At 49.1% G+C, this 27,253-nt stretch overlaps 1 protein-coding gene across 5 annotated transcripts in view; it reads left to right on the top strand.

Moving 5' to 3' along the window:
• The window catches only part of scube3 (signal peptide, CUB domain, EGF-like 3), a 54,031-nt gene extending 28,377 nt beyond the window's left edge, over window positions 1-25,654 (top strand). Inside the window, exons 7-24 of one of the 5 annotated variants that reach the window (XM_048984111.1) lie at window positions 5,786-5,833; window positions 7,459-7,506; window positions 9,335-9,451; window positions 10,672-10,794; window positions 17,218-17,334; window positions 18,925-19,047; window positions 19,239-19,355; window positions 19,451-19,546; window positions 20,458-20,574; window positions 20,672-20,833; window positions 21,147-21,350; window positions 21,460-21,621; window positions 21,727-21,894; window positions 22,014-22,175; window positions 22,259-22,456; window positions 23,201-23,353; window positions 23,559-23,638; window positions 23,755-25,654. In XM_048984111.1, the coding sequence (XP_048840068.1) occupies window positions 5,786-5,833; window positions 7,459-7,506; window positions 9,335-9,451; window positions 10,672-10,794; window positions 17,218-17,334; window positions 18,925-19,047; window positions 19,239-19,355; window positions 19,451-19,546; window positions 20,458-20,574; window positions 20,672-20,833; window positions 21,147-21,350; window positions 21,460-21,621; window positions 21,727-21,894; window positions 22,014-22,175; window positions 22,259-22,456; window positions 23,201-23,353; window positions 23,559-23,638; window positions 23,755-23,907 (2,348 nt within the window). In that variant the 3' untranslated portion in view covers window positions 23,908-25,654. The remainder of the gene's footprint in view (window positions 1-5,785; window positions 5,834-7,458; window positions 7,507-9,334; window positions 9,452-10,671; window positions 10,795-17,217; window positions 17,335-18,924; window positions 19,048-19,238; window positions 19,356-19,450; window positions 19,547-20,457; window positions 20,575-20,671; window positions 20,834-21,146; window positions 21,351-21,459; window positions 21,622-21,726; window positions 21,895-22,013; window positions 22,176-22,258; window positions 22,457-23,200; window positions 23,354-23,558; window positions 23,639-23,754) is intronic. The other 4 variants (XM_048984112.1, XM_048984113.1, XM_048984115.1 and 1 more) reach the window with 4 other exon arrangements.
• Window positions 25,655-27,253: the final 1,599 nt, after the last annotated feature.

Below are 27,253 nucleotides of genomic sequence, written 5' to 3'. Positions count from 1 at the left end.
TGTGGGTGCAATCAATCAAACAATCAATCAATCAATCAATCAAACAATCAAACAATCAATCAAACAATCAAACAATCAGTCAGTCAGTCAGTCAGCCTATATACACATTTTTAAGAGGTATTAAAACAACAGACAGCAACCATATTTGCCAGCATGGTAAGAGGATTGTGGGTAAAAGTTGTGATTGGCCCACTTTCGGCCCTGTTGTTTTGATGAGATCCAGCTGCAATCTCTGGCTCGGCTGCCACCCTGTCGTTACTCAGGCATGCACACACGCTGCGGGACAGCGGTGAATCCAAATGCCTGCCTCCCACACAGACCGCAGAGCCTGTCGCCTGTCGCTCTGTTACCAGGCCTTCCGGCCGTCCTCCCCTCCCCGCTGCTGGGTCTAACCACACCGCTATGCTACGCTGAAGTAGCACGAATGGTGAATAAAACCACAATAAAACAAATAGGCCCCCAAACAGCCTGATGGGAGAAACCCCTACCCAGCCCTAACCTTAACCACAAGTTACCAAACAAAATACAAGACTTTTGATTGCAGTCACAGATTTTTATAAACAGGGATGGACATAGCTGGTATGCTAGTACGCATTTACCTTTAAAAACGGTATGTGCGACAATCGATTATTTGTAAAAGCGTAAATGCATACTTATTTTATGTCTATTCCTGTTTATAAAACTGGGTTTCCCCTTGTGGGGACTGAGAAAGTGTCCCCACAGCGTCAAAATAACAGGTTTTATCACAATATGGAGATATTTGGGGGAGTGGGAGGGGAGGTCTACATGTGGCCGGGGGTCCCTGTGTCACAGTACAGGAGAGGTAGCCCTCATTTCAGGGCAGTCTCCAGGCTCCCCAGAGATGCAGCCCCACAGATAAACTGTCGGTGACATCGTTCCTGGTTTAGTCTGGTTTTAGGTGGTGGTTCCCGGTTTAGTTTGATTTTAGGTGGTGGTTCCCGGTTTAGTTTGATTTTAGGTGGTGTTTCCTGGTTTAGTTTGATTTTAGGTGGTAGTTCCAGGTTTAGTCTGGTTTTAGGTGGTGGTTCCCGGTTTAGTCTGGTTTTAGGTGGTGTTTCCTGGTTTAGTTTGATTTTAGGTGGTAGTTCCCGATTTAGTTTGATTTTAGGTGGTGGTTCCCGATTTAGTTTGATTTTAGGTGGTGGTCCCTGGTTTAGTTACATGTGCCGTTTCATACCTTTGCAGATGTTTCAGCCTTGATGTTTTTCAGACATGTAACGCCAGACTGGGGTGACAGAGGCTGCATTTACACAGGTATAAGTCAAATGTAAAACACACGCAGTGTGCACCGGCATCACACCTGGTCTCCATCTGAACACGGCGTTTACTCGTGGTGCCACACGCACACTCACGCAGGCACATGCTGTACAGGAACAGCACCATCACCGCTCCCTATCAGACGCCCCCTCCCCACACCCAGGGCACTGACCTACTTGTTTGTACATTTCCTCATAATGAAACAAAACAGCGTGGAAGCATTCAGAGCATAGAGGAAGTCTGCTCTGAACATGCAATTATCAAGACACACAAGTTGGTCTACCTATGGGGACCGACCATTCTTTTCTAGGTGAAAAACCCTAATCCCAATCACGACACCCTTAACCCCAACCCATCCCTAACATTAACCTTAAGTAACCAACCAATATACAAGACTTTTGGCACTTTTACTTTTTTGATTGCATTCACAGATTTGTATAAATTTGAGGATATCCAAATGGGGACGTGAAGAAGTGTCCCCAAAAGTAAGGAGGTTTCAGGTTCTACTGCACTTTGGGGACATTTTGGTCCCCAAATGTGATCTATGCAACCCCCCCCCCCCCACATACACACACACACACACACACACACACACACACATATGCACACAGTGCAGGCACACACTCACAGACATCACAGACGCTCACATGCTCACACACAGTCCACATATTCATATCTTATGGGGACTCTCCATTCATTTCTCTGGACATATTCCTATTTCCAACTATGACACCCTTAACCCCTATCCAGCCCTAACCTTCACCATCAGTAGCCAAACAAAACACAAGACTTTTAGCATTTTTAGTTCTTCGATCGCATTACATTGTCGCATTACAGGTGGAGTGCCTCTGAGGCTAGGGAACGTGTGCTGACAATCTGAAGGTTGTTGGTTCTAATCCTGTGAATACCAGTAGTGATTGTACTCTGTTGGGTCCTTGTGCAAGGCTCTTAACCTGGAATTGCTTCATCTTGGGTATGATGTTAACCTACATCCAGCTTTGCAAGAAGGTCCTCCAACTTCCAGGGAAAATATGGGGTTGGTGGCAGGATTGGCACTCCAGCCATGGGAAAAAACTCACACTATTCCATTCAGACTAGTGTGGTACTGAGGTATCGCCCGTCTCACAGCTGCACTCAGGTTCTCATCCCTGAGGTAGCTTGTTGTATGGTGGGTCCAGTGACGTGCTGTATCAGTGCATGTTCCTTGCCTCTCTCGAACACTGGTTTTTATAAAATCCTTATCGGAACTGCAAAAATGTCCCCAAAAGGTAAAAAGTTACAGGTTCTGGTCCCCATAAGGTAATAATTACAAAAACTCACAGACATCCACACATGCACACAGAGTCACACACAGACTGTCAGGAGGCCAGCTCTCCTGCTGAGATAATGGCTTTGCTGTGTGTGTGTGTGTGTGTGTGTGTGTGTGTGTGTGTGTGTGTGTGTGTGTGTGTGTGTGTGCGCATGCGTGTGTCTCATGCAAGGTAGGGCCAATGTGCCGCTCCTCAGGTTCTAGCTGTGTGCTCCGGAGTTCATTTCCACAGTGACTGGGAAAAGGCCTAGAAAAGGAACATTAGCTTATCTGTGTAAAGGTGAAACCTGCCGCCAGACAGCAGAGAGCTTCATCCACCTGCAAACACGGTCATGTGATTCCCTGCAGCCTATGACCCCCCCCACCTCACCACCTGCTACTCAGATAGTCTGGAGGAAAATCAGTTCTTGTCCTCAGATAGGAACTGTCACCGCCACCCCCCCCCCCCACAGGCCCCTCTCCCTACCTATCCTCTCTGCTGACCCCCAAGCTCTGCTGCTTTATAGCTGTGTGATGCACCGGATATATAATTTGCCTTCGCCTGCTTCCCTACCTGCCCTGACCCTCTGCTTTCTGGGACCAAGAGACATTGTCTGTGTGTGTCTGTGGTCCTGTGTTTTTGCACCTATGTGCATGTGGCTGTGTGCTGACATGTACTCCTGTGTGCCTGTGTGCTGACATGTACTCCTGTGTGCCTGTGTGCTGACATGTACTCCTGTGTGCCTGTGTGCTCACATGTACTCCTGTGTGCCTGTGTGCTCACATGTACTCCTGTGTGCCTGTGTGCTGACATGTACTCCTGTGTGCCTGTGTGCTGACATGTACTCTTGTGTGCCTGTGTGCTGACATGTACTCCTGTGTGCCTGTGTGCTGCTGACATGTACTCCTGTGTGCCTGTGTGCTGACATGTACTCCTGTGTGCCTGTGTGCTGACATGTACTCCTGTGTGCCTGTGTGCTCACATGTACTCCTGTGTGCCTGTGTGCTCACATGTACTCCTGTGTGCCTGTGTGCTCACATGTACTCCTGTGTGCCTGTGTGCTGACATGTACTCTTGTGTGCCTGTGTGCTCACATGTACTCTGTGTGCCTGTGTGCTCACATGTACTCCTGTGTGCCTGTGTGCTCACATGTACTCTTGTGTGCCTGTGTGCTCACATGTACTCTTGTGTGCCTGTGTGCTCACATGTACTCCTGTGTGCCTGTGTGCTCACATGTACTCCTGTGTGCCTGTGTGCTCACATGTACTCTTGTGTGCCTGTGTGCTCACATGTACTCCTGTGTGCCTGTGTGCTCACATGTACTCCTGTGTGCCTGTGTGCTGACATGTACTCTTGTGTGCCTGTGTGCTCACATGTACCTTTGTGTGCCTGTGTGCTCACATGTACTCTTGTGTGCCTGTGCGCTCACATGTACTCCTGTGTGCCTGTGTGCTCACATGTATTCCTGTGTGCCTGTGTGCTGACATGTACTCTTGTATGCCTGTGTGCTGACATGTACTCCTGTGTGCTGACATGTACTTTTGTATGCCTGTGTGCTGACATGTACTCCTGTATGCCTGTGTGCTCACATGTACTCCTGTGTGCCTGTGTGCTCACATGTACTCTTGTATGCCTGTGTGCTCACATGTACTCCTGTGTGCCTGTGTGCTCACATGTACTCCTGTGTGCCTGTGTGCTCACATGTACTCTTGTGTGCCTGTGTGCTCACATGTACTCCTGTGTGCCTGTGTGCTCACATGTACTCCTGTGTGCCTGTGTGCTCACATGTACTCCTGTGTGCCTGTGTGCTCACATGTACTCCTGTGTGCCTGTGTGCTCACATGTACTCTTGTGTGCCTGTGTGCTCACATGTACTCCTGTGTGCCTGTGTGCTCACATGTACTCCTGTGTGCCTGTGTGCTCACATGTACTCCTGTGTGCCTGTGTGCTCACATGTACTCCTGTGTGCCTGTGTGCTCACATGTACTCCTGTGAGCCTGTGTGCTCACATGTACTCCTGTGTGCCTGTGTGCTCACATGTACTCTTGTGTGCCTGTGTGCTCACATGTACTCCTGTGTGCCTGTGTGCTCACATGTACTCCTGTGTGCCTGTGTGCTGACATGTACTCTTGTGTGCCTGTGTGCTCACATGTACTCTTGTGTGCCTGTGTGCTCACATGTACTCCTGTGTGCCTGTGTGCTCATATGTACTCCTGTGTGCCTGTGTGCTCACATGTACTCTTGTGTGCCTGTGTGCTCACATGTACTCCTGTGTGCCTGTGTGCTCACATGTACTCTTGTGTGCCTGTGCGCTCACATGTACTCCTGTGTGCCTGTGTGCTCACATGTATTCCTGTGTGCCTGTGTGCTGACATGTACTCTTGTGTGCCTGTGTGCTGACATGTACTCCTGTGTGCTGACATGTACTTTTGTATGCCTGTGTGCTGACATGTACTCCTGTATGCCTGTGTGCTCACATGTACTCCTGTGTGCCTGTGTGCTCACATGTACTCTTGTGTGCCTGTGTGCTCACATGTACTCCTGTGTGCCTGTGTGCTCACATGTACTCCTGTGTGCCTGTGTGCTCACATGTACTCCTGTGTGCCTGTGTGCTCACATGTACTCCTGTGTGCCTGTGTGCTCACATGTACTCCTGTGTGCCTGTGTGCTCACATGTACTCCTGTGTGCCTGTGTGCTCACATGTACTCCTGTGTGCCTGTGTGCTCACATGTACTCCTGTGTGCCTGTGTGCTCACATGTACTCCTGTGTGCCTGTGTGCTCACATGTACTCTTGTGTGCCTGTGTGCTCACATGTACTCCTGTGTGCCTGTGTGCTCACATGTACTCCTGTGTGCCTGTGTCTGCATGCTTGTGTGCCTGTGTTCATGTGCCTGTGTGTGTATTTGTGTGTGCGTGCATACCAGTGTGCTCACGTGTATCAGGTGCATGTTCTTCCATGTGTCCAGTTGTGTGTCCTCACATTTCTGCCCAAACCTATACAAATATATCACAACTTACCCCTGCGGGATGCAGGGAATATCAAACAGCTGGAAAGTAGGGCATTAAATGCTCTTAGTGTGGCAGGTTGGTCCCTCTTGCCCTGCTCTGTGGGGTGTCTTCAGGTGTCCTGTAGCTGTAGATGCTGCTTCCACTTGTGTCTTGGGGTCACTGTGAATTGTACGCACTAAAGTGTGTTTTTACACTGTGTGTGCGCAGGGGAAAGGACTGTGCAGCTGCTGGCCATGCCTCATCTCGTACCCAATGGTAAATATTTCTGCTCCTCTGGCTTGGGTGTATTCGTTAGCAGGGGTTGCCATGGTAACCCCTGGGATGCAGTGGCCTTTTCTTTCCAGCAGGGGTCCTCTCTCTGACACCACCTCTCTGCTCTGATAGTAAAGCAAGGTGTGTGTGTGTGTGTGTGTGTGTGGGGGGGGGGGGGTGTGCATCATTATTCGGTGTGCCAATTGGGTTGTCTGGGGGCATTTAGTGATGGGTGTGTCAGTTGGGATGGATTATTGGGGGTGTGTATCAGTGGTGAGTGTGTCAATAGAAGTGTGTTTTTATGGGTGTGTCAGTAGGGGGTGTGTTTGTGGGGGGGTGTCATTAAGAGTGCATTTTGGGGGTGTGTCAGTAGGGGTGTGTGTCAATAGAAGTGTGTTTTTATGGGTGTGTCAGTAGGGGGTGTGTTTGTGGGGGGGTGTCATTAAGAGTGCATTTTGGGGGTGTGTCAGTAGGGGTGTGTGTCAGTAGGTGGTGTGTAAATGGGGGTGTATCAGTGGGGGTGTGTTTGTGGGGGGTATGATTAGGACTGGGTTTTGGATGTGTGTGTCAGTAGGTGGTGTGTAAATGGGGGTGTATCAGTGGCGGTGTGTTTGTGGGGGGTGTGATTAGGACTGGGTTTTGGATGTGTGTGTCAGTAGGTGGTGTGTAAATGGGGGTGTATCAGTGGCGGTGTGTTTGTGGGGGGTGTGATTAGGACTGGGTTTTGGATGTGTGTGTCAGTAGGTGGTGTGTAAATGGGGGTGTATCAGTGGCGGTGTGTTTGTGGGGGGTGTGATTAGGACTGGGTTTTGGATGTGTGTGTCAGTAGGTGGTGTGTAAATGGGGGTGTATCAGTGGCGGTGTGTTTGTGGGGGGTGTGATTAGGACTGGGTTTTGGATGTGTGTGTCAGTAGGTGGTGTGTAAATGGGGGTGTATCAGTGGCGGTGTGTTTGTGGGGGGTGTGATTAGGACTGGGTTTTGGATGTGTGTGTCAGTAGGTGGTGTGTAAATGGGGGTGTATCAGTGGCGGTGTGTTTGTGGGGGGTGTGATTAGGACTGGGTTTTGGGTGTGTGTGTCAGTAGGTGGTGTGTAAATGGGGGTGTATCAGTGGGGGTGTGTTTGTGGGGGGTGTGATTAGGACTGGGTTTTGAGTGTGTGTGTCAGTAGGTGGTGTGTAAATGGGGGTGTATCAGTGGGGGTGTGTTTGTGGGGGGTGTGATTAGGACTGGGTTTTGGATGTGTGTGTCAGTAGGTGGTGTGTAAATGGGGGTGTATCAGTGGGGGTGTGTTTGTGGGGGGTGTGATTAGGACTGGGTTTTGGGTGTGTGTGTCAGTAGGTGGTGTGTAAATGGGGGTGTATCAGTGGGGGTGTGTTTGTGGGGGGTGTGATTAGGACTGGGTTTTGGGTGTGTGTGTCAGTAGGTGGTGTGTAAATGGGGGTGTATCAGTGGGGGTGTGTTTGTGAGGGGTGTGATTAGGACTGGCTTTTGAGTGTGCGTGTCAGTGACGGTATCAGTCGGGTGTGTTAATGGTGGTACATTATCCTCTTAATATCTGACACCAGAGCCTTCAGCCTGTCCCCACGCTTATGAAACATGGAGTGTGTGTGTGTGTTTTTTTTTTCAGATTCACGAGCAAGAGGCTTGAAAACACAGGAGCAGGAACACTTTGGGGGCAGGTTTCCTTTTAGGGCGGGATGTGCTGTCGCCGCTGTCCTAACCCAGTTTACGTGTGTGTGGCCACTGAGGGTCGTGAGTTAATACCTCCACTCTGTTGGGCGTGAGGCACGTCCCAAGCATGGGAGCGAATCCCACAGGCCATCACCCCTGGCTCCGCCTCCCCACGTGACCTTTCTTAGCACAAGGTCATCATGATTAAAACATGCACTGAAGCAGGGATGACGTCAGACCCGGGCGGAGGGATCCGACGAAACGCGCACTGGCATGCTAAACCTGCTTTTTAGCGCCCTCTTTACGTGGTTTACATGCTTCATCCTTACACTTGCTGTGCACTCTGCCTACTGACTCCGAAACCCAAAGGCCGCCGATATGTATGGAAGCTGAGATCCGGAGGCTCGTCCAGCTTAGATCTCAGCCTTATAGTCCAAAGGCTACAATTCCTGCCAGTGGATATCGGCAAAACTCCACCCATCTGCTTCTCGAACTGGGTTCCCTAATTCCGGTCCTTGTGGGCCAGAATCCAACCCAGTTTGCAGATTTCCCTGTTTAAACACATCTACTAAAACTGGTAATTAGCTGATTATGGTGTGGTTGAGCAGGGAAATGTGCAAACCGTGGTGGATTCTGGCCCGCAAGGACCGGAATTGGGAGACCTTGCTCTAGAACGTGCAGTGCTGCTTTCTGGCTGGGGTGGACACCTTGGTGGTAACCTAGCCCGCTGTTTTGGGGCTGCTGCCCCCTTCAGGCTGGCTGTGTTTCTTTGAAGCTGTAAATGACATAAAGGGCCCTGAAGTTCGTCTTGCCCCGAGTGCGGCGTCATCGTTGCAGGCGTGCTGTAACTGCGCCGCATCCCGCTGGGTGTCATTTGAATAAACCATGTGGGCTGCTCAGTCACCTGTGTCCGGGGGGGGGGGTTGTCACAGTTTCAGCACAGGGGCGCCTGCATCCTGCCAATGACAGACATGCGCTTTGACCGGGTCGGGGCGAAACAAATCTTCAGGGTCCCAAAGGAAGTCGGATTAGTGGTCGATAGGGAGATCGGAGGGACTGGACATTTTGGGAGGCTCCACTCTGTAGTATCGGGGGGGGGGGGGGGTGTGAGTTGGAGACCCACACGGCTCCCCCCTGTCCACCTGTCAGCCCAAACCCTCTCTGTCCTTGGCTCTGACCCGTGTCTAGATAAATGCTTTCAGACGATGTCCCAGGGCGCTCTCAGACGGCGTGTGTAGGGCTTCAACAGGGTCCTCTGAGGTTCCCAGGGGACAAGCTGGATTTCCGGGTGGTTCCACTGAAATACAGGGCAATTTCACTCATACAGAAAGTGAAACCAGCTACTGGTCACTCCGCAGAAGGGGGGCCGATGGAGGGTATCGTGTCGGATGGAGTGAGAACATGTGCGTCATTCCTTATTAGCATGTTACCATGGCAGCACTGTGCCCATGCTGTCAGTGTTGGGGGGGGGGCCTGTCTGCACCACCTTCAAACCAAATGTACAGGGGTGCTCCTCTCTCTTCAGCTCTGTTTTTAATTGGTTTAAACAGCTTAACTAATACCACTTACCAGACAATAACAAAGCTTTGTGTGTGTGTGTGTGTGTGTGTGTGTGTGTGTGTGTGTGTACCATGACTGTGCTGTGCTGTGTGTATACGTCACCCTAAGTGTGTCGTTTGTTTACCGTTTCCCTGACTGTGTGTGTGTGCTGTGTGTGTACCATCTGTCTGACTGTACTGTGTGTACTATCTCCCTGACTGTGCAGTGTATGTACCCTCTGTCTGACTCTGCTGTATATTCTGTCTCCCTCAGTCTGCCCTTTCTTTCCACAGAAACCTGCGCGGTAAACAATGGCGGATGTGACAGTACATGTCATGATGCCACGACAGGGGTTCGCTGCAGCTGTCCTGTCGGCTTCATCCTGCAGCCCGACCGAAAGACCTGCAAAGGTGCCGTGCCTCCACCCTAAGAGCATCCACCCATCCATCCATCTTCATCCCAGCCCTAAGGACTTCTCCAATCATTTACTTTCTTACGTAATAATATGAGTTATCCATCCATTCATCCATCCATCTCTCCCAGGCAGCACAAAGCTGGGGTCCACCTGGGACAGGATGCCAGTCCATCATAGGGTATATGCAAATTTAGTCTTACACCTTGATCAGTCTGAGTTGCCAGTACATCTCCCTGCGTGTCTTTGGACCCCGGGAGGAAAACCGCGCATCACGGTGCACATGTGCACAGCACAGGCACGGAGGAAACGTGAGACTGGAACCCTGGAGGTGCGGGGCTTGAGTGCTACTCACCCCCAAGCCCTTCCAGCAATCCCACCATTCCTAAATCATACTGCTTTGCAAACACCTCCTTTTAAAATAACACAGATGTTTGTAGCCACGTTGTTTTGGCTAACAGAAGGACGTCTTCATTCATTACCGCCATTGAGTCCGAGCCGTAAACAGCACAAAGACAGAGAGCGCAAACAGGAACATGGGCCGAGTCGGCCTGGCTTGGGGGAGGGGCACGCCTGAGCTGGGGGGCCAGCTGGGGACGGGGATTAGCGCCCAGCATTTAGATAAACTGCCCTTCATTAGGAAACGGTTTTAGTCAGGGCTGGCAGGAGAAAACAGGCTCTAACGCGGGCCGTCCAGCTCAGGGGGGGGGCTCTATTATTTTATTCCGCTTTTTATGTATTTATTTTAAACAGATGAGCTCTTCTGAGAGCCTGGGCTCGTTTACAATGGCGTTTCCAGCTTAATGAAAGCCAGGAACACGTTTGCCGTCAGCGCCACCAAATCAAAGCCGCGGCCCGGTGACGGATCGGCCGGCTGACGGGGGCGGCGGAGCAGAAACTCCCGGGGTGGTGAGGAAGCAGCCTCATGCCAATGGGCCGGGCCTTGCATGCGCGGGACAGATGCACGCATGCTGCCTGCGGGCGGCCTTGTCCTCGTAGGTGGATGAAGGCTGCTCCGGATGTTTTTTTTTTGGAGGGGTACAGATATTTATTATTTCCTGTCAGCCCAATGTATTGCCCATCCTGGCTTGAAGTGCAGCTTCACAAGACACCCATCTTCAACTCCTACCCACGGCTGTGTGTCTGGGCCTCTCGGCACGAGAGTTTCCCATAATGCAGTGCGACTCAGCCGCCTTTCTCCTGTTGTCCAAAATGCAGATATCGACGAGTGCCGGCTGAACAATGGAGGGTGTGACCACGTGTGCCGCAACACGGTGGGCAGCTTCGAGTGCAGCTGCAAGAAGGGCTACAAGCTGCTGACCAATGAGAGGAGCTGCCAGGGTAAGCCCGCCCCTGAATAAGACAGCTTGTTCTGCTACCCCCATGATTGGTGGCCACAAGCAGCACAGTGATTGGTGGCCATGAGCCACGAGCCACTAATCTGTTGGTCCCGGGTAAGATCCAAAGTTGCCATTTCAGGAGCTTTGGGCTCCACATCTGTTAATATAAAGTGATTTAATTAAATCCCTGTGCTGACTATGGTTGGTTGGTGTCTCACAGGAAAAGGAAACCTTGTCACGTATGGAGGCAATCAATTACCCTCACAGTTGAGTTGGAAACCAGAGTCATGGACTGGCTGGTCACTCTGGGTCCCTCTGGCATTTAGTCATGCAAGATAGGGTGCTGAGGAGCGGGAGATGCATGGTGGGAGATGCATGGTGGGAGATGCATGGTGGGAGATGCACTGGTGCAGAGTCCTGTGTGTCTGTGTCTCTATGGTTACAAGGAGTCCAGTGATCAGGTCTAGCCCATGGAAGTGCGTGTGGGCGTACCTGTGCTGCCCCGCCCCTCCCCCGCTCCCCACATTTATCAGATAAATATGCCTCTTCCTCTGAAATGGAGGGGAGGGACACCTAGATAAAGTTGCAGTTTTGTTTATTCGTCCTGTGTAAACAGCGGTCCCAGTCTCCAGTGCCTGACCCCGACTGAGGCCCCTGAGGAGGGTTACAAAAAAGAATGGGTTTGAGTGACAGTCCAGGTCGGCTGAAGGTGGCGACGTCTTATCAGCAGAGGAGCCGGATGAGACATACTAATGGGCCACTGTGTGCTCCGGGGGGAAGTTCCTGCCGCTGCCAGAGCCCCCGTGGCATCTCGCACGTACGGGGGGGCTCTGCTCGGCATACCTGCAGCCCCCCGAGGGCCAAACGGCCCCCTTCTTGTCTGTCGCAGGACCCCCTTCCGCATCAGCTTCAGCTGTGAATTTGCCCAAAAGCTGCACTGCACTGGTGCAGTCTTTGTGACCTCAGTGCTGTATGAGCGCATCAAGCTGCGGAGGGGGCTTACAGATGCAGTGAATAAGAGAACCAGTGACACTCACTGCTATAAGGTGGAAGCTGGATTCGGGCATCGTGTGGGTCCTACCCCCTGGTGGCCATATCAGGTCACATCCAGGAACTTTCTTGTATATTTAGCAGACACTTTTCATCCAAAGTGACATACATTTAAACCCAATGGTTCAATTCAATTCAGTTTATTTACATAGTGCATTTTCCCAACATTGCATTGTCTCAAAATGCTTTACTTTGCCCAAAGTCCCCAGAGACTCAGCCAGAGGCAATAGCGGTGAGGAAAAACTCCCTAGTAGGAAAAAACCATGCAAATGCAGGCATGAGGAATCCCTGAGCACCAGCCTGAGCACCAGACTGAGCACCAGACTGAGCACCAACACTCCAACAACAAATGGAGCCAGAGTGACAGCATTAGGCAGCCAGTTCACTATAACCCTACATGGGGTGAGAACTGGCTATCTAGCTATCAGCTTTGTCACCATATGCTAAATATGTGAATTTTTAGCATTGGCTTACAACCCTGTTTCCAAAAAAGTGGGGACTCCAAGTAATATGTAAATAAAACAGAATGCAGTGATTTACAAATCATAAAAACCCATATTTAATTGACAACAGAACAAAGACAGCATATGTTGAAACTGAGAAATGTTATTGTTTTATGACTAATATTATACATGCTCATTTGAATTTGATGCCAGCAGCACGTCTCAGAAAAGTTTCAAGAGGGGCAACAAAACACTGGAAAAATTGTGTTCTGCTGAAACAAATTACCTGGTTTAATATCTCTCAGCTATTTAGGTTAATTAAACAGGTCAGTAAGATGAATGTGTATAAGAAGAGTCTCCCAGAGAGGCAGAGTCTCTGCAGTGAAGATGGGGAGAAGTTCACCATTCAGTGATAGACTGCGTGGGCAAATAGTGCAGCAATTTAAGAATAATATTCCTCAACATAATGTTGCAAATTTCATTATCTACGGGACATAAAATCAGAGAATCGAGAAAAGTCTTCTCTGGGCCCGAGCTCATTTAAGATGGACTGAGGCAAAATGGAAAACTGCTCTGTGGTCTGACGAATCAAAAATTTCAAATTCTTTTTGGAAATCATGGATGCCGCGTCCTCTGGGCTATCATGAAACAAAAAATTTTGGCGGATCATGAAACGAAAATTTTGAAGCATTGTGAAATTAAAATTACGACAAAGGAGACCCGAACTGCTGAGCAGATGAAATCCTACATCAAGAAACAATGGGACAACATTTCACTTTCAAAACTTCAGCAACTGGTCTCCTTACTTCCAAAATGTTTGCAGAATGTCGTTAAAACAAGAGCTGGTGCAACACGGCGGTAAACACGCCGCTGTCCTGACGTATTTCACACGTGCTGCTGGCATCGAATTAAACTGAACATACATTTGTCGTAAAACAATAAAATTTCTCATTTTCGATGCTTGAAATGTTGTCTTTGTTATATTTTCAGATAGATATGGGTTTATATAATTTGCAAATCATTGCATTCTGTTTTTATTTAAATTTTACACAACATCCCAACTTTTTTGGAAGCGTGGTTATAAATGTTGGGAGTGAGTCTGACTCTAGCTCCTTTGCTGGTAGACTGGTAGACTATTCCATAGCATTGGGGCTCTGTAACAGGATCCTCTGCAGTCAAATGACAATTATTCCACCCTGGACACTGCCAGGTATCCCGCCCCGTGAGAGCGAAGTGGACAGGGGTGGTTATATGGAACCGGTAAGCTGCTCATTTACTCAGGCGCAAGACCATTCAGTGCTTTATACGGAGCTCACAGAAAGTTTTGGGATGCTTGCTTACTTCAGTAAAAATATTGCAAATGTACTGGTTTTATAACAATAATCATTACTTTCTTCATTTCTTTGAAAAAAAATGTATATCACATTAGAAACAACTATTGTTCAGTTCTAGTAGTAATACTTTTAATACATTTAAACCCAAATTGTAGTTCTAAAAGGGCAGTCTCATTGGGGGGTTTTTAATTAGTAACACCTTTGCAATAACATAAAACATCAAACATTTGTATTTAGTGCCCATTTGGGAGCCAATGACTACAATAGCAATGAATAGCAAAATGGCAAGAACAGAACTTAATGAGTCAGTCAATAAGATGAAGACGTTGGTGTGAAAGATAAGTGCAGATATGTTAAACAATGCTTGTCTATGGATTATTCTTATGAAACTAATAAATTGGCAAGATTTTTACAGAATTAAGCAAGTGTCTCAAGACTTGTGAACGCTGTAGGTAAGGAGTAGCACCTTGTAGTCGATACGAGACCAAACCGGAAGCCAGGGGAGGGAGACCAGTACAGGACAGATATGCGCGTGTTTCCTTGTTAGGACTCATGCTGTAACATTCTGCCCAAACTGGAGGTTATTTATGCAGAGGAAACACCCAACCAATAGGGTGTTGCAATAGTCCAGTGCAAAAGTTACAAAGGCGTGTACTTGTACTAACTTCTCTGCATCCTGAAGAGAGAGCATTGTTCTAAATTTTGCAATATTCCTCAGATGGAAGAATGCTGGTTTAACTGTGTTATTTGTGTGAGCATCCAGAGACAAGGCTGAGTCAACAATGACGCTAAAGCTTTTAACCACCGTGCTTACATTGACTAAGCCATCGCGCTTTATACTATCGGCATCACTCTGGGTTGTCCTCGGGCTCAGCGGTAACACCAATGTTCTGTCAGGATTTAACGTAAGGAAGCCACTGGCCACCCAGCTCCTAACTTCAGCCAAGCATCCCTCAGTCAGTGACAGCTGAGGCAACTCATCTCTCTCAACAGATATGTACAGCTTAGTGTGGTCTGCATAACAATGAAAACTCACACCATGTTTCCTAATAATATCACTAAGGGGCAGCATGTACAAGTTGAATAGTACCGGGCCCAGGACAGAACCTTGTGGGACACCATACCTCGCTCTGGTGGAATCAGAGGATTCATTGTTCATTGTTACAGTCAGTTATTTATGAGCGGAACAAGGACAGTGCCGGCCCTTTAAGACCAAGCAAAAACTCTAGCCTTACAAATAAAATGTCATGGTCAACAGTATCAAATGCTGCACTTAGATCCGGTGGAACCAACAGGGAAATGCGCCCATCAGCAGCAGCCATAAGCAAGTCTTTCATGACTCTCACTAGTGCAGTTTCACTGCTGTGATTTAGTCTAAACACTTCACCAGTGTTCTTTTGCAAGAACAGAGAGCTGCTTTTTCTAAGATTTTAGAAATAAATAGGAGGTTAGAAATAGGTTCAGAATCACTTGGCTGACCTTGGGATTTGAACCAGTGACCTTCTGTTCATTAGCACAGCATTCTAATCCACTCCTGGTTCAGCCCCCATTCCCTTTGGGGACTGTCTGACCACTGGCTATAAGGGACCTCATGTTGGTGTCTGAGCAGAAATATCTAGAAATAAGGAACGCTTGTTTTTGTTCCATCCAGGAAAACCTCAGACATGAAGTGAAATAGCCCCCATGCTAAGCGGCGTGTGTCAAACGCGACCCCTCAGGCTTCCACTCACCAAGCACTAATTCATGTCTCACAAGCCCTGGAAAGCTCAACGAGGAGAAATAAAGATATTTCTGTCTCGCTAAATTGTGGAGTTCGGCTCTTGTTTAAGAAATTATACATAAGAGGAAAAAGGGAGCCGCCGTTTCGGGTGTGATCTCTAATTACGGTGCGAATGTGGGCTTAGAAGCGACATGCAAGTTGTTATTATTCACTTACTTAGATCCTGGACGACTTACTATGCTTGCAGTTTTACTGTATGGGAAACGATTTGGAAAAAAAACTCCTGATCTGGAAGTTTTGAAGAAAAACCATGAACTAATGGATTTTTTGTTCATTATATACAAAATCAAACACGTTGGTACAGCAGGGTGAACTGGAGTATGGTGTCCACCGAGTAATAAGTGCGAACTGGGGCACCGAGGATGAGGAGGACTATTACAAGAATGCAGATTGTGTCCTGGCAGTTAATAAAGAGCTCTGGATGCTGGGAGAAATGAGATGTTAAATGTAAAAAGGAGCTGAGCATCTTCTAAGGTGGGAAGATATGGGTTTATTTAGCGAACCCATAAAAGGAACTCATGCATGCATCCATTCATCCATCCACCCATCCATTCACTCATCCATTTCCATACCGCTTTTCCAGTACAGAGGCACACTTAGAATATATTACTGACCAAGATTATATTGCACTGCTGAAGGAAAGGATTAAAAAATACAAAAAAAATGTGGTGTGCATTCTGCCCATAAAGGGAACAGAGAATATGTATGAATATTAGGTGAGAGAAGAATAGAAAATGAAAGAAATGTGTATTTATTGATGTAGAACAACCTTTTGACTGCAAGTGTTGGTGGGCTGACAGTGGAGGTGAAAGATAGCAATCATCGGAGGGGAACAGGAGAGCTGAAGAAAACAGTGTATTATAATCTGAAAGCAGAGCTCCAGATGGTGGGGATATATTCAGCAGAAGGTGTCTGAGGGATACTATCTCTGTAATTAATACTGAAGTGCTGAGAGAACTGGAGCGAATTTGGATGGTGCTGGAAACAGAGCCTTGGGGAACCCCGATAGAAAGAAAGAGCAGTATGAGTGTGCTCAAGAATCCTCCCCAGTGCCGAGTGCTTCAGTGTGCATCATCCCTCTGTAGTAAGCAGCCTGAGGGCCTTTAAACTTTGTCTTTTTACTACACCTCAAGAACATCCTGTCTGCTGCCTCCAACTAGCGCGAGGGTGTGGGCTCACTGTAGTTGGGCAAGTGGGAAATGGGTCATCTGATAAAAGGACAGCGATTTGTGTGTGTATGTGCAGCCAGGGCTTGGATTCACAGCCATCGTAAGATAAGGTTAGGATTTCTCATCATAGGATAAGGTTATGGTTAGTCATCATAGAATAAGGTTAAGGTTAATTATCATAAGGTTAGTGTTAGTTATGACAGGATAAGGTTAGGGGTAGTCATCAAAAGGCAGTACCACAGCCAAAAAATGCAAAGGCAGTCCTACGTGAATTACTCAATGAATGCAACACAAATGAATCTGCTGATGGACAGAATCTGCCCCCAGAACTTGGTGATTATAAATAAATACAGAATGTAATCATCCATAAGGAGATGATCCTCATAGTGATATTTAATACGATCATCTTCATGAAGCGGCACTTCTTAGCCCTGGCCCACATCGCCTCAGTGGCTCTGACAGCTCCTTCCGTGAATCCTTTTCTCCACCCTCCCATAGACCATACATGGATTTACCTCAAAGTGTAGCACTGGCTAGTATATTCGTATTGTATTCATTTAAGGAGATTCATGAGAACAGGATTAAGATTCGGACTTGGGTGTGAAGGTCATTTGCCTTTCTGGGTTTTGTCTTGCTTTTTTCCCACAGATATCGATGAGTGTTCCTTCGACCGAGCCTGCGATCATTCCTGTGTCAACTCCCCCGGGAGCTTCCAGTGCTTCTGCCACCGGGGCTACGTCCTGTACGGCCTGGCGCACTGCGGAGGTGAGCCGGCCTCCTACTACTTTGATTCAGCCTCAGCCTTCCTCACACTGGGCTGACTGAGGTGAGGGTGGTACAGCTGAACGTGAGGGATAGCGACAGTATCTCTCTGCCCAGCCGCGTGAATTAGGAGAGTGTAACTTGTTGATGAGACTTCCAGCGACTGAATGGCTTTGATGATGCTGTTCCTGGGCCTGGGAATCCATGGGCTCTCTTCCAGTGGATCCCAAGGCTGCTTGCTCCTTCCTTCTGTTATCCCGATGGTCCATAATTCCATAGCACCAGCCGTCCAAAGTCACTACTTTTTAATTGTCTCTGTAAATCAAGTCTTTTTGCCTCCATGTAGGCCAATGCTTGGGGATGCCAGGGATGTGAGATCCTGCCCCCCCCAGCGTCACTGGCCTGATGGTCTGGTTGGAGTGGTATATTGAGCAGTGAGCTCTCCTCTTTCTGCCTTAATCCTTCCTGGCCTGGTCATCCCTGTCCTCACCCCTATTGCCCTCGCCCCCCCCCTCCCCCCATCGCTGCCATCCTCTGGCAGAGATTAATGAGCCTGCCCACAGAAGGACGGGGCATGTCAGCAAGGCTTCAGACACACCACCCCAGGGCTCCTCGATGGAACCTCAGCTGAAAGACGGGGGGAGGGGGGTGGACTGTCTTCTGCATGCCCCTGAGGGCAGCTTCTCATCTCTCAGCCTGTAAAAACACGCCTTCATAAGTGCAGAACTCTGAAAGGTGCAGAACGTCAGCCAGATTAATATGGCTTAGATGAGGAAACGGCAGCACGCTGCCCCATCCGAGGCGTGTCAAGGGGCATTGAGGAGGAATCTGGAAGGAGGCAGCGGACTGGCACCAGGTCCGGTGACTCAGGGCACCCTCAGCCCTGCTCTCATTAAGTTATTTTCTCTCTGGCTCCTGCTCCGTCCCATCTGGTTTGAGTGTGGTTATGCGGTTTGGTGTCGTGTTGAAAACCCATGTAATTTAGCCCGTTCCCTGAGTCCCGCCCTCTGGCCCAGCAGAGAGGAAGTGTGGCGTGGCTGTATCATGTGTGCCTGAGACCTCAAAGCCCTCCGTCGGCCCCAAATGCAAAAACACACATCCGTCTCGTCAGCCGACGGGGGTTACTTGACCTCCCTGGGAAACTCTGCAACCCCCCCCCCCATTTCGAGACTTGAAATATTTACTTAATGCCATGGCGTCCATCACATGCAGTATTATCTGCTGACCGGCTCATTCTGGACGTCCAGGTTGTGAGTGATCGGCATAGCATTCGGCGAGTCTCTGAATGAATCTGGGGTCCCGCTGGATGGAACAGATGGTCTCTGCTCTGCATTGTCGGGCTGGCCTTGTGCTCCAGCCCCATGTGGCTGTCTGTCTGCTCAGGTGCATGCTGGGAGGTGTGGCGGGGGAGGGCTGTTCAGCTGCCGCTGGCGCCGCGTGTTCTCTCTGCACGCGGGTTTGGCTGGCATCTGATTTAATTAATTACGCCCGATGACAAGTAAATATGGCAGGAAATGTGGGACATTTCAGGTCATTGGGCTGTGCGGCACATGAAGGGGGTACGACAAACTTTGTGTGTGTGTGTGTGCGCAGATATCGACGAGTGCAGCATCAACCGTGGCGGCTGTAAGTTCGGCTGCATCAACACACTGGGCAGCTATGAGTGTACCTGCCCCCCCGGATACAAGCTGCACTGGAACAGGAAGGACTGCATCGGTATGTCAGCAACCCTTAGTGGCCGGAGTGGGTGTCCGCAGCCCACAGACACTTCAGGACATTCGAATGATTCACTGATGACCGAATTGATTGCAGCAAATGGCATCTCGTAATGACTTTCGTTGCAGTTAGTGCTGCATGGGGCTGACCCTGTCTGCGTGCGTGTGTTTGCGTGTGCGTGCGCGATTTAGAGCAGGTGAAGTGCGTGTCCAGCTTGGTGTCCTCCAAGGCGACTCTGACGTGCAGCAAAGCTGGAAAGAAGGAGAGCTGCTTCCTGACTTGCGCCTCCAAAGCTCACTACCTGGCAGGTGGGATGAACTACCTCCCCATCCGGTGCCGCAAGGCATCGTCGTTCCGCTCAGAGGCGCCCCCTCCTGGCGCTGAGCTCCTCTTTGCATTACAGAGTCCGACAGCAGCTACAGTGTGAGCTGTGGGATACCTGCAGTCCGCGGCAAAGCCCCTGGCAAGCTCGATGGCGCCGGCGGCCCCACCTGCACCGGTACCGGTACCGCTCCCGCCACATGTTCACCGCGGCGATGTGGGCCCATTCTTGGTGCCGTAAAGCCCGCTGGGTCACCGCTGGGTGTCACTCACAGATTTCACTCCTCAAGGTTCATACTTATCATGTAATGCCATCGTTTTTGACGAGGTGTATTATTGGGGGTGAGCGGGGAGGCCTGCGCCCCAGAGGGCGATGTGACATCGCATCAGCTGCCAGCTGGGAACTCACCAGAATGGTCTTCAAATAACTGAACATGTAGGAAATATTAGTACCGGTCTTAATAGGAGGTTTTGGGTCCAGACAGTAACAATCCAGACCAAGATTTTGTTTCAACCAACCAGTTGAGTATAAAGAGTCAAAATCAACTCAACTGGTTGGTTGAAACAAAATCTTGGTCTGGATTTTTACTGCCTGGGCCTGACCTTTCCTCCTCTGGTCTTTATGAAGTCTGAGTTTTCTGTAAGTATGCAGCTAGGACAGGAAGTCTATGCAAAACAGCCAATGCAGTGTCAACCAATAAGCACACAGGGTCTGAGCTGTCCAATCAGATTTTTTATAATGAAATATTATTTGGCCCCACATAGAAGTACACAGGAGTGCTTTAGTTTTGCATATACTGTCTTGCTTTCCTATGAGGCAAACTTACAGAGGTGAGAGTGAAGGTTGGGGTCTGAGCACAGGGGCAGCTACTTATCCAGGGTCCTTAGGGCAGTTTCCAGGCTTGAGGTTCTTAGTCAAGAGTCCAAAAGTAATATGACCAACATATTTGAAGCAGTGACTTTCCAATCAGTCTTAACCCTCATAGTCAAACCCCACCTCAACACACACATCACACGTCTGTCTGTAGCGACTCTGACCTATCGAGTCAGAGTCCGTATCAATGCCTGCATCGCTGGGCCTGTTTGCAGAGACTCTGCCACCCCCGGTGAAGCAGACTGCCTCCTTCAGGATCAAAGATGCAAAGTGCCACCTGCACCCCAAACTGAGAGGTCGAGCGGACGAGGGGGGGCGCGCGCTGGGGCCAGGTGAGCTTCTCCTGAGGTGTCAGTACCCCCCACCAAAACACCGCATGTTAATGGGTGTGATCTCCCCCCTCACTGATGCCGCACTCTGCCTCCACAGGGAGCGGGCAGCCCTGCAGTAACTGCCTGGTCACCTTTGTCAACCTCAAGTGTGACTCCTCCAAGAAAGCCAAGGGCCGGCGTGCCCGTAACCCCAGTGGCAAGGAGGTGACCCGCATCACGCTGGAGCTGGAGGCTGAGGTCAAGCCAGGAGACAGCACAGGTAAGCCGGGTTATATGACTGCCCCGCATGGGACCCCTGCCATTTCCATCCATAGGGCGTGCAGGGGGAGCGACTCGAGGCATCACAAACAGGTCTGTGACATCATGGAGGCATGACATCATAGATCAGACAAGTGACATCACAGCTGGTCACGCCACATTTTCTGATATTCACACGCCTGCAGGCATCCTGCAGACTAACATTCCTCACACTCAAACACTCAGTTCATATTAAAACATTTCCTATAATAACAATATAGATAAAGTAGGACCCACTTTGAGTCATGAGAGATGTACACCCCCCCCCCTTCCAGGTAGCTGCAACCTGAGCTGCCTGAGGCAGCGCATGGAGAAGCAGGTGAAGACCTACATCAAGGCCCTCAAGAAGTCCATCAACCAGGAACGCTTCCTGCTGCGCATGGCGGGCCTGGAGTACGAGGTGGCCCAGAAGCTGCCGCAGCCACCTGAGCGCCAAGAGAACTGCGGCCCGGGCCGTGAGAAGGACAATGGGCGCTGTGGTAAGGAGATGATTGGACTGGGCAGCCAGGGGCAGGGCCACCTGCTCGGTGGGGGTGCCATGTGGCCTGCTGGTTGGCGTTCACTGGTATTCCTGCCTCTTGCCCTCAGTCAGATGCCCCGCCGGGTCGTACTACCACGGCGAGCAGGAGCGCTGTGTCCTCTGTCCACCGGGCACCTTCCAGGAGAGGGAAGGCCAGCTAGCCTGTGACCTGTGCCCAGGCAGTGACGGACACGGCCTGGCTGGTGCCCGCAACATCACCTCCTGTGCAGGTGAGTTCCCTGCTGACTGTACAAAGAGTAGCAGACAGACTTGGTTTTATCTCATTGCCCACTTGAGCAACTTGATGCACTGGTGCACTGGTCCACTGATCCCAGGTCAGTGCCCGATGGGGTCCTACTCCAGCAACGGCTTCAAACCCTGTCAGCCGTGTCCGCAGGGTACCTATCAACCGGACCCAGGCCGGACCCTCTGCTTCCCATGCGGGGGCGGCCTGAGCACCAAACGGGAGAATGCCAGTTCCTTCCACGACTGTGAGGCCAGGGGTAAGTGCGCCCCTGTCAGGGCAAGCGCATCAGCTCCCGCCAGAACACTCTATCAGCACTCAGAGGCAGCTTGTATACACTTACCATGCATCTGTGTGTATGTGCGTATGTGTTTGCAGTTCAGTGCTCCCCCGGTCACTATTACAATACCACCGTCCACCGCTGCATCCGCTGCCCTCTGGGCACCTACCAGACTGAATTTCGCCAGAACTACTGCATCTCCTGCCCTGGGAACACCACCACGGACTTTGATGGTGCCACCTCAGTCTCCCAGTGCAAGAGTGAGTCCTCAGAGTCCGGCAGCCTCCTGCCAATTAAACACGCGCGTCGCTTGGGGCTTAATCAACAACATGTTGTGTTGCAGACCGCGAGTGTGGGGGCGAGATGGGCGAGTTCACTGGCTACATTGAGTCGCCTAACTACCCGGGCAACTACCCCGCCAATGTGGAATGCACCTGGAACATCAACCCCCCGCCGAAACGCAAGATCCTCATTGTGGTGCCCGAGATCTTCCTGCCGTCCGAGGATGAGTGCGGAGATGTGCTGGTGATGAGGAAGAACTGTGAGTCCGTGTGACTTTTAAGCCGGAAAGGTTGGCCTCACTCTGCATCAAGCCGAGCACAGAAGAATAGGATTGTTTGGGTTGTTCCCAGAAACTGCACACAAGTGCATTTAGCTCAGTCCCTTAATCCTGCTCTTCTATTCCTCTCACATCATCCAAAGTCAGGCTTCAATGCCATGATTCTCAGCCCCTGAGGACCTGCAAATACTTGCTGCAGTAGCTTCTTAATTAAAGACGTTTAATTGTATGACTCTGAACACTTCTCTGCACTGTAAGGCTCTCAGGGGGCAGGGTCTTTTCAGGAGAATATCTTAGCTGTGGCAGGTTCACTGCTTCATCTGTGCACCTTGAGACCACATTAATCTCCCTTTACATAATTAGAATTATTTCCATTAGGGATCATTGAATGATTGAGGAATCCAATGATAATTGAAATGGCGTTTAATTGACTTTGATATTGTGTCATTATATCGGGAATTAGTTTTCCATCCATCATCCCTCCATCATTCTATCTTCAAATCACTTGTACAGTACAAGGTTGGGGTGAACTGGATCACATTTTGATTTTCAAGATCACTTCATTCAATATGAATCAAGTTGTGGTCGTACTTCAATGGAAAGCTTAACTGTCAGGACCTGCTTGGAGAGGCACTGGTTTAACTTGAAGGTTAGGATCATACACAAACCTTTACAAGGTGGCTGAGCTCCTCAGGCTGGTCTCAGCAGCTTCCCTGTCCTCCAAAGGGTCGGCCACATCCATCACAACCTACGAGACCTGCCAGACGTATGAGCGGCCCATCGCTTTCACTGCTCGCTCCCGCCGCCTCTGGATAAACTTCAAGTCAAATGAGGCCAACAGTGCCCGTGGCTTCCAGATCCCGTACGTCACCTACGACGGTACGTGTGCCTGTCCTCCATGTGTCCGACTGATTCCAAGACTTGCCCTAGATGCAAAGATGGCCAAATTATTAGAAGGGTGCTCTACATGCTTCATGCTTCCCTAGGAGTACTTAGGGGGGGGGGGGGGGGTGACAGGGTTCTATGTGGGCTCCAATTGACCCTGCCCAGATGAGTCTGTTGACATATGGCTTTGGCTTGGCAGAAGACTATGAGCAGCTGGTGGAGGACATTGTGCGGGATGGACGACTTTATGCCTCAGAAAACCACCAGGAGATCCTCAAGGTAAGGGATTCTCTGGGTAAGAACGTGCATGCATAAACCATGTGACCTGCCTCAGTGATGAGTGGCTGATAGGATGGTCACCAATGATACGTGTCTATGACTCCACCCCCTGACAGGACAAGAAGCTGATAAAGACACTGTTCGACGTGCTGGCTCACCCCCACAACTACTTCAAGTACACTACCCGGGAGTCCAACGAGATGCTGCCCCGCTCCTTCATCCGGCTCATTAGCAGTAAGGTCTCCACCTTCCTGCGGCCATATAAGTAGTCAATAACACCGCCCCTTCGGTTCCAGGCCCCGCCCACAACAACGAAGGCTCCTGACACCGAGAACACAAAGGAACCTTATTTCCTGAATGGCTTTGAATACACACTTCACTATGCAGACTTCCCTCCATCGCCAGCGCAACGGTGTGGCCCTCGCATTCTGAAAAACCTCGCCCTGAACACTTTGGACTGTATGCGACCCACCGGGAACCGTGGAATGAAAACGGAACACCCAGCACCACCAGAGGAGGTGATGATGATAACGAGTGTGGATCCAAGCAGAGCGAGTGCATTTAACAAGCGCTCTCTTGTTCTGTGACAGATGGGCGCCATCTAGTGTCCAGGTCCAGTCCTCCCCATGGATCTAATCGCCGTCTGAAAACGGGGTCCTTTGTTCCATCTCGCATTTTCCACAGCATTCAAACCCTTACTATATCTAAGCTCTTGGAGCAGTTTACTATTAAGATCTTGCTGTTAAAACAGTTAATTTTTCTACCTGTTCTATGTTCTGATTGTATTATTGTCCATTGCTTACTGATAATAATTTTATATTCCAAGTTTAACTTATCAAAGTGCTAACCTCTTTGTGAATAAAAAGTCTGGGGAAAAGGAATAGGGAGAGAGAGGGAAAGGAGGAGAGGTGGTGGGCCATAGCGGCAGCACACCACCAGGGGGAGCCTGACAAATGTCTCTCTGGGACTCACGTTCGCTGCTCACTTCAAAAGGTCACTTTAAAATAAGTAATTAAATAAAAAAAAAAAAAACAGCCCCCCTTCCGCTAACCTTGTCTGTTACATGATCCCCTCCCCCCTCCCCCCATACGAAGCTACAGCATTCGGTTAAGAACAAAAGAGCTGCTGGAAAGACTGTGCTCCTGCGAGGGGGAGGGTCCACTGCAGTGACTCTTACACTCCCCCTGCAGGACACATCGGAGATGGCGATTGACACCTGGGCCTAAGGATTTCTGGCCCTAAAACATCCTTGGGTCGATCTGACCCTGCCTCCGGCCCCCAACAATTAAACCATTAAAATGAGCTCTTCCAAAGACTGCCCCGGTGGTAGGACACATTCTTGTGGTATGCACTAGATTTAAACGTCCCATCTTCATCGTTTAAGTGCAATGAATTTAGGCTCTAGTTCTTGTCTGCGCAAAACACGCCAAGAACGATATTTAAACTTGCCAAAACTGTACAATTTATTTAAAGTTCGAATAGGATATATTCTTAGGCTACTTTGAAATGTAGCGACTGGCTTATGGTTTGTGTTAAGGTGTTACACTATACTGAAAATTCAATATTAAGCCTCCTATTGTAAATGCAATTTCATACATAAGAACAAACTTCCAGCCTCATCGTTAACGAACAAGTACGTGCTTTAATGAGCGCGCGCGTGCACGTACGCACGCACGCACACGCAGGCCAGTGCAGGTGCTGCTTGGGTGGAGATTCCTGCACTGAAAAGCTGTGGATGTTCATGATGCCCCCTTCAGAGGTCCTTTCCTCATGCGACATGACAGTGTTTTTCCTGCTTTGCTTATCTGTGCCGTGCGTCACCCTTACAAACATCCCGCCCCCGATCGCCCTTCCCCGTCATTTTATTTTTAAAATTGCTTTTTTATAATAAGACTTTGCCATGATGTGTCGTAGAGTCGATAATGATATTTGCACTTGAAAGTTGTTATTGCTCATGTAAAGAAATGTCCGGATTTTGTATTGTCTTTTTTAAATGAATGTTATCGGTGTTCTTAACTTCCGGCTGGTATTGGTGTCTTCATTTGCGCTTGGTCCGCGGGCCAACAGTAACCAACCAAAGCATTTTACTCTACTATAACAACCGAGCATTGCATGTTATTAGCGTAACTTATAGACATGAACATAATGCGATCTTTTAGGTTATTTTCGTTAGAATAAAGTATACTTTTTATTTTATAACAAACACTTACAGATGTTTGTGGGTTTAGTTGTTTCAGTCAAAGTCGGATGATATGCCTAATAAAGTTTACAAGTCGTGTCAGACATATGATCTCTGAGGATCCGTAATGATATATTTTAATCGCTAGAGGGCGATGCTGCTCTTCATTCGGATAGAGGGAGGCAAGCGAACCCCGTCTTCTGACTTGCATCAGGAAGCACGTTTATATGATCTTGTTAAAGGAAATGTGTAATTAATACAAAATATACAAAAACAAACCATTTTAAATGTACAGTCACAGTTGAGCATCAACGCCATTTGTCAGGTTCACTATGAAGTACCGCAGTATGACAGCAGAGGGCAGCCCGAGGGGGAAATGCAGTCAGATTTTTTTCCATTTGTTCCACAAAAAAACTTCTTTAAAATGAACGCAAGTTAAATTGAAAGACAAAGATGTTGCTGGAATAGAGCCACTGTGTGCTGTTTAAGCAGAAAGTCTGAAGTGTGATTCATTTCCCCTTTCAATTTACCATCTTGTGCAGAGACTCAAAAATACAGTGGATGTGTTTATGGGTGTCTTCCGATCACGCTGCTGTAATCTCCAGCATTACTGTACATTGGCCAGTTTACCTGCATAACTGCTTCCCCATCCCACCAAACAGCGCCTTTGGCTAGGAGGTGATGCTAAGATTATATAATTCCTTGGTAAGACCCCACCTAGAATATTGTGTGCAGGTTTAGTCACCATACCTTAAGGAGGACATTGCTGCCTTAGAAAGGGTTCAACGTAGGGCTACGAGAATGATTCCTGGTCTTAGAGGAATGTCTAAAGAGGAGAGGTTAGCTGAGCTGAATCTGTTTAGCTTCAAGCAAAGGAGACTAAGGGGAGACATGATCCAGGTGTATAAGATTCTAACAGGTCTGGATGCTGTTCAGCCAAATGGCTATTTTAATATTAGTTTAAATACTAGAACTCGTGGCCATAAGTGGAAATTAGCTGGAGAACATTTTTAACTGGATTTGAGGAAGCACTTCTCTAAATCAGAGTTAGATAAGATTTGAACAACTCTGAGCTATTAGTTGAGTTCTTCCCAAATGAACTTAATGAACTCCCTATAATTAGATTACCAATTAGAGGACTGATTGGCTGAAGTGTCCTCACACCTGGGTTTGAACAGGCAACTTAAAGGCTATCCAAAAACCCGCATATACACTGTCCCTTTGCAGAAGAGATTGCTCACCCCTGGTGTAGCATGACATCCCCTGTGGTACCTCAAAAACAGCTTTGGGGGGGGCAGCCTGGGAGCCCACGGAGCAATCTGTCACTGCCAGGGAGTGGTTGATAGCATGCCTCCCTCAACCATACGCCAAATGATTACCAGTCTACTGACGGATGCAGTTCGTCTACACAGCAGTGCACATGCAATGATATGAGT

The sequence above is a fragment of the Brienomyrus brachyistius genome, chromosome 18 (assembly GCF_023856365.1).
Source record: "Brienomyrus brachyistius isolate T26 chromosome 18, BBRACH_0.4, whole genome shotgun sequence".
Classification (NCBI taxonomy): Eukaryota; Metazoa; Chordata; class Actinopteri; order Osteoglossiformes; family Mormyridae; genus Brienomyrus; species Brienomyrus brachyistius.
Note: the sequence above shows the minus strand (reverse complement) of the source record. Positions and strands in the feature narration are given on the sequence as shown.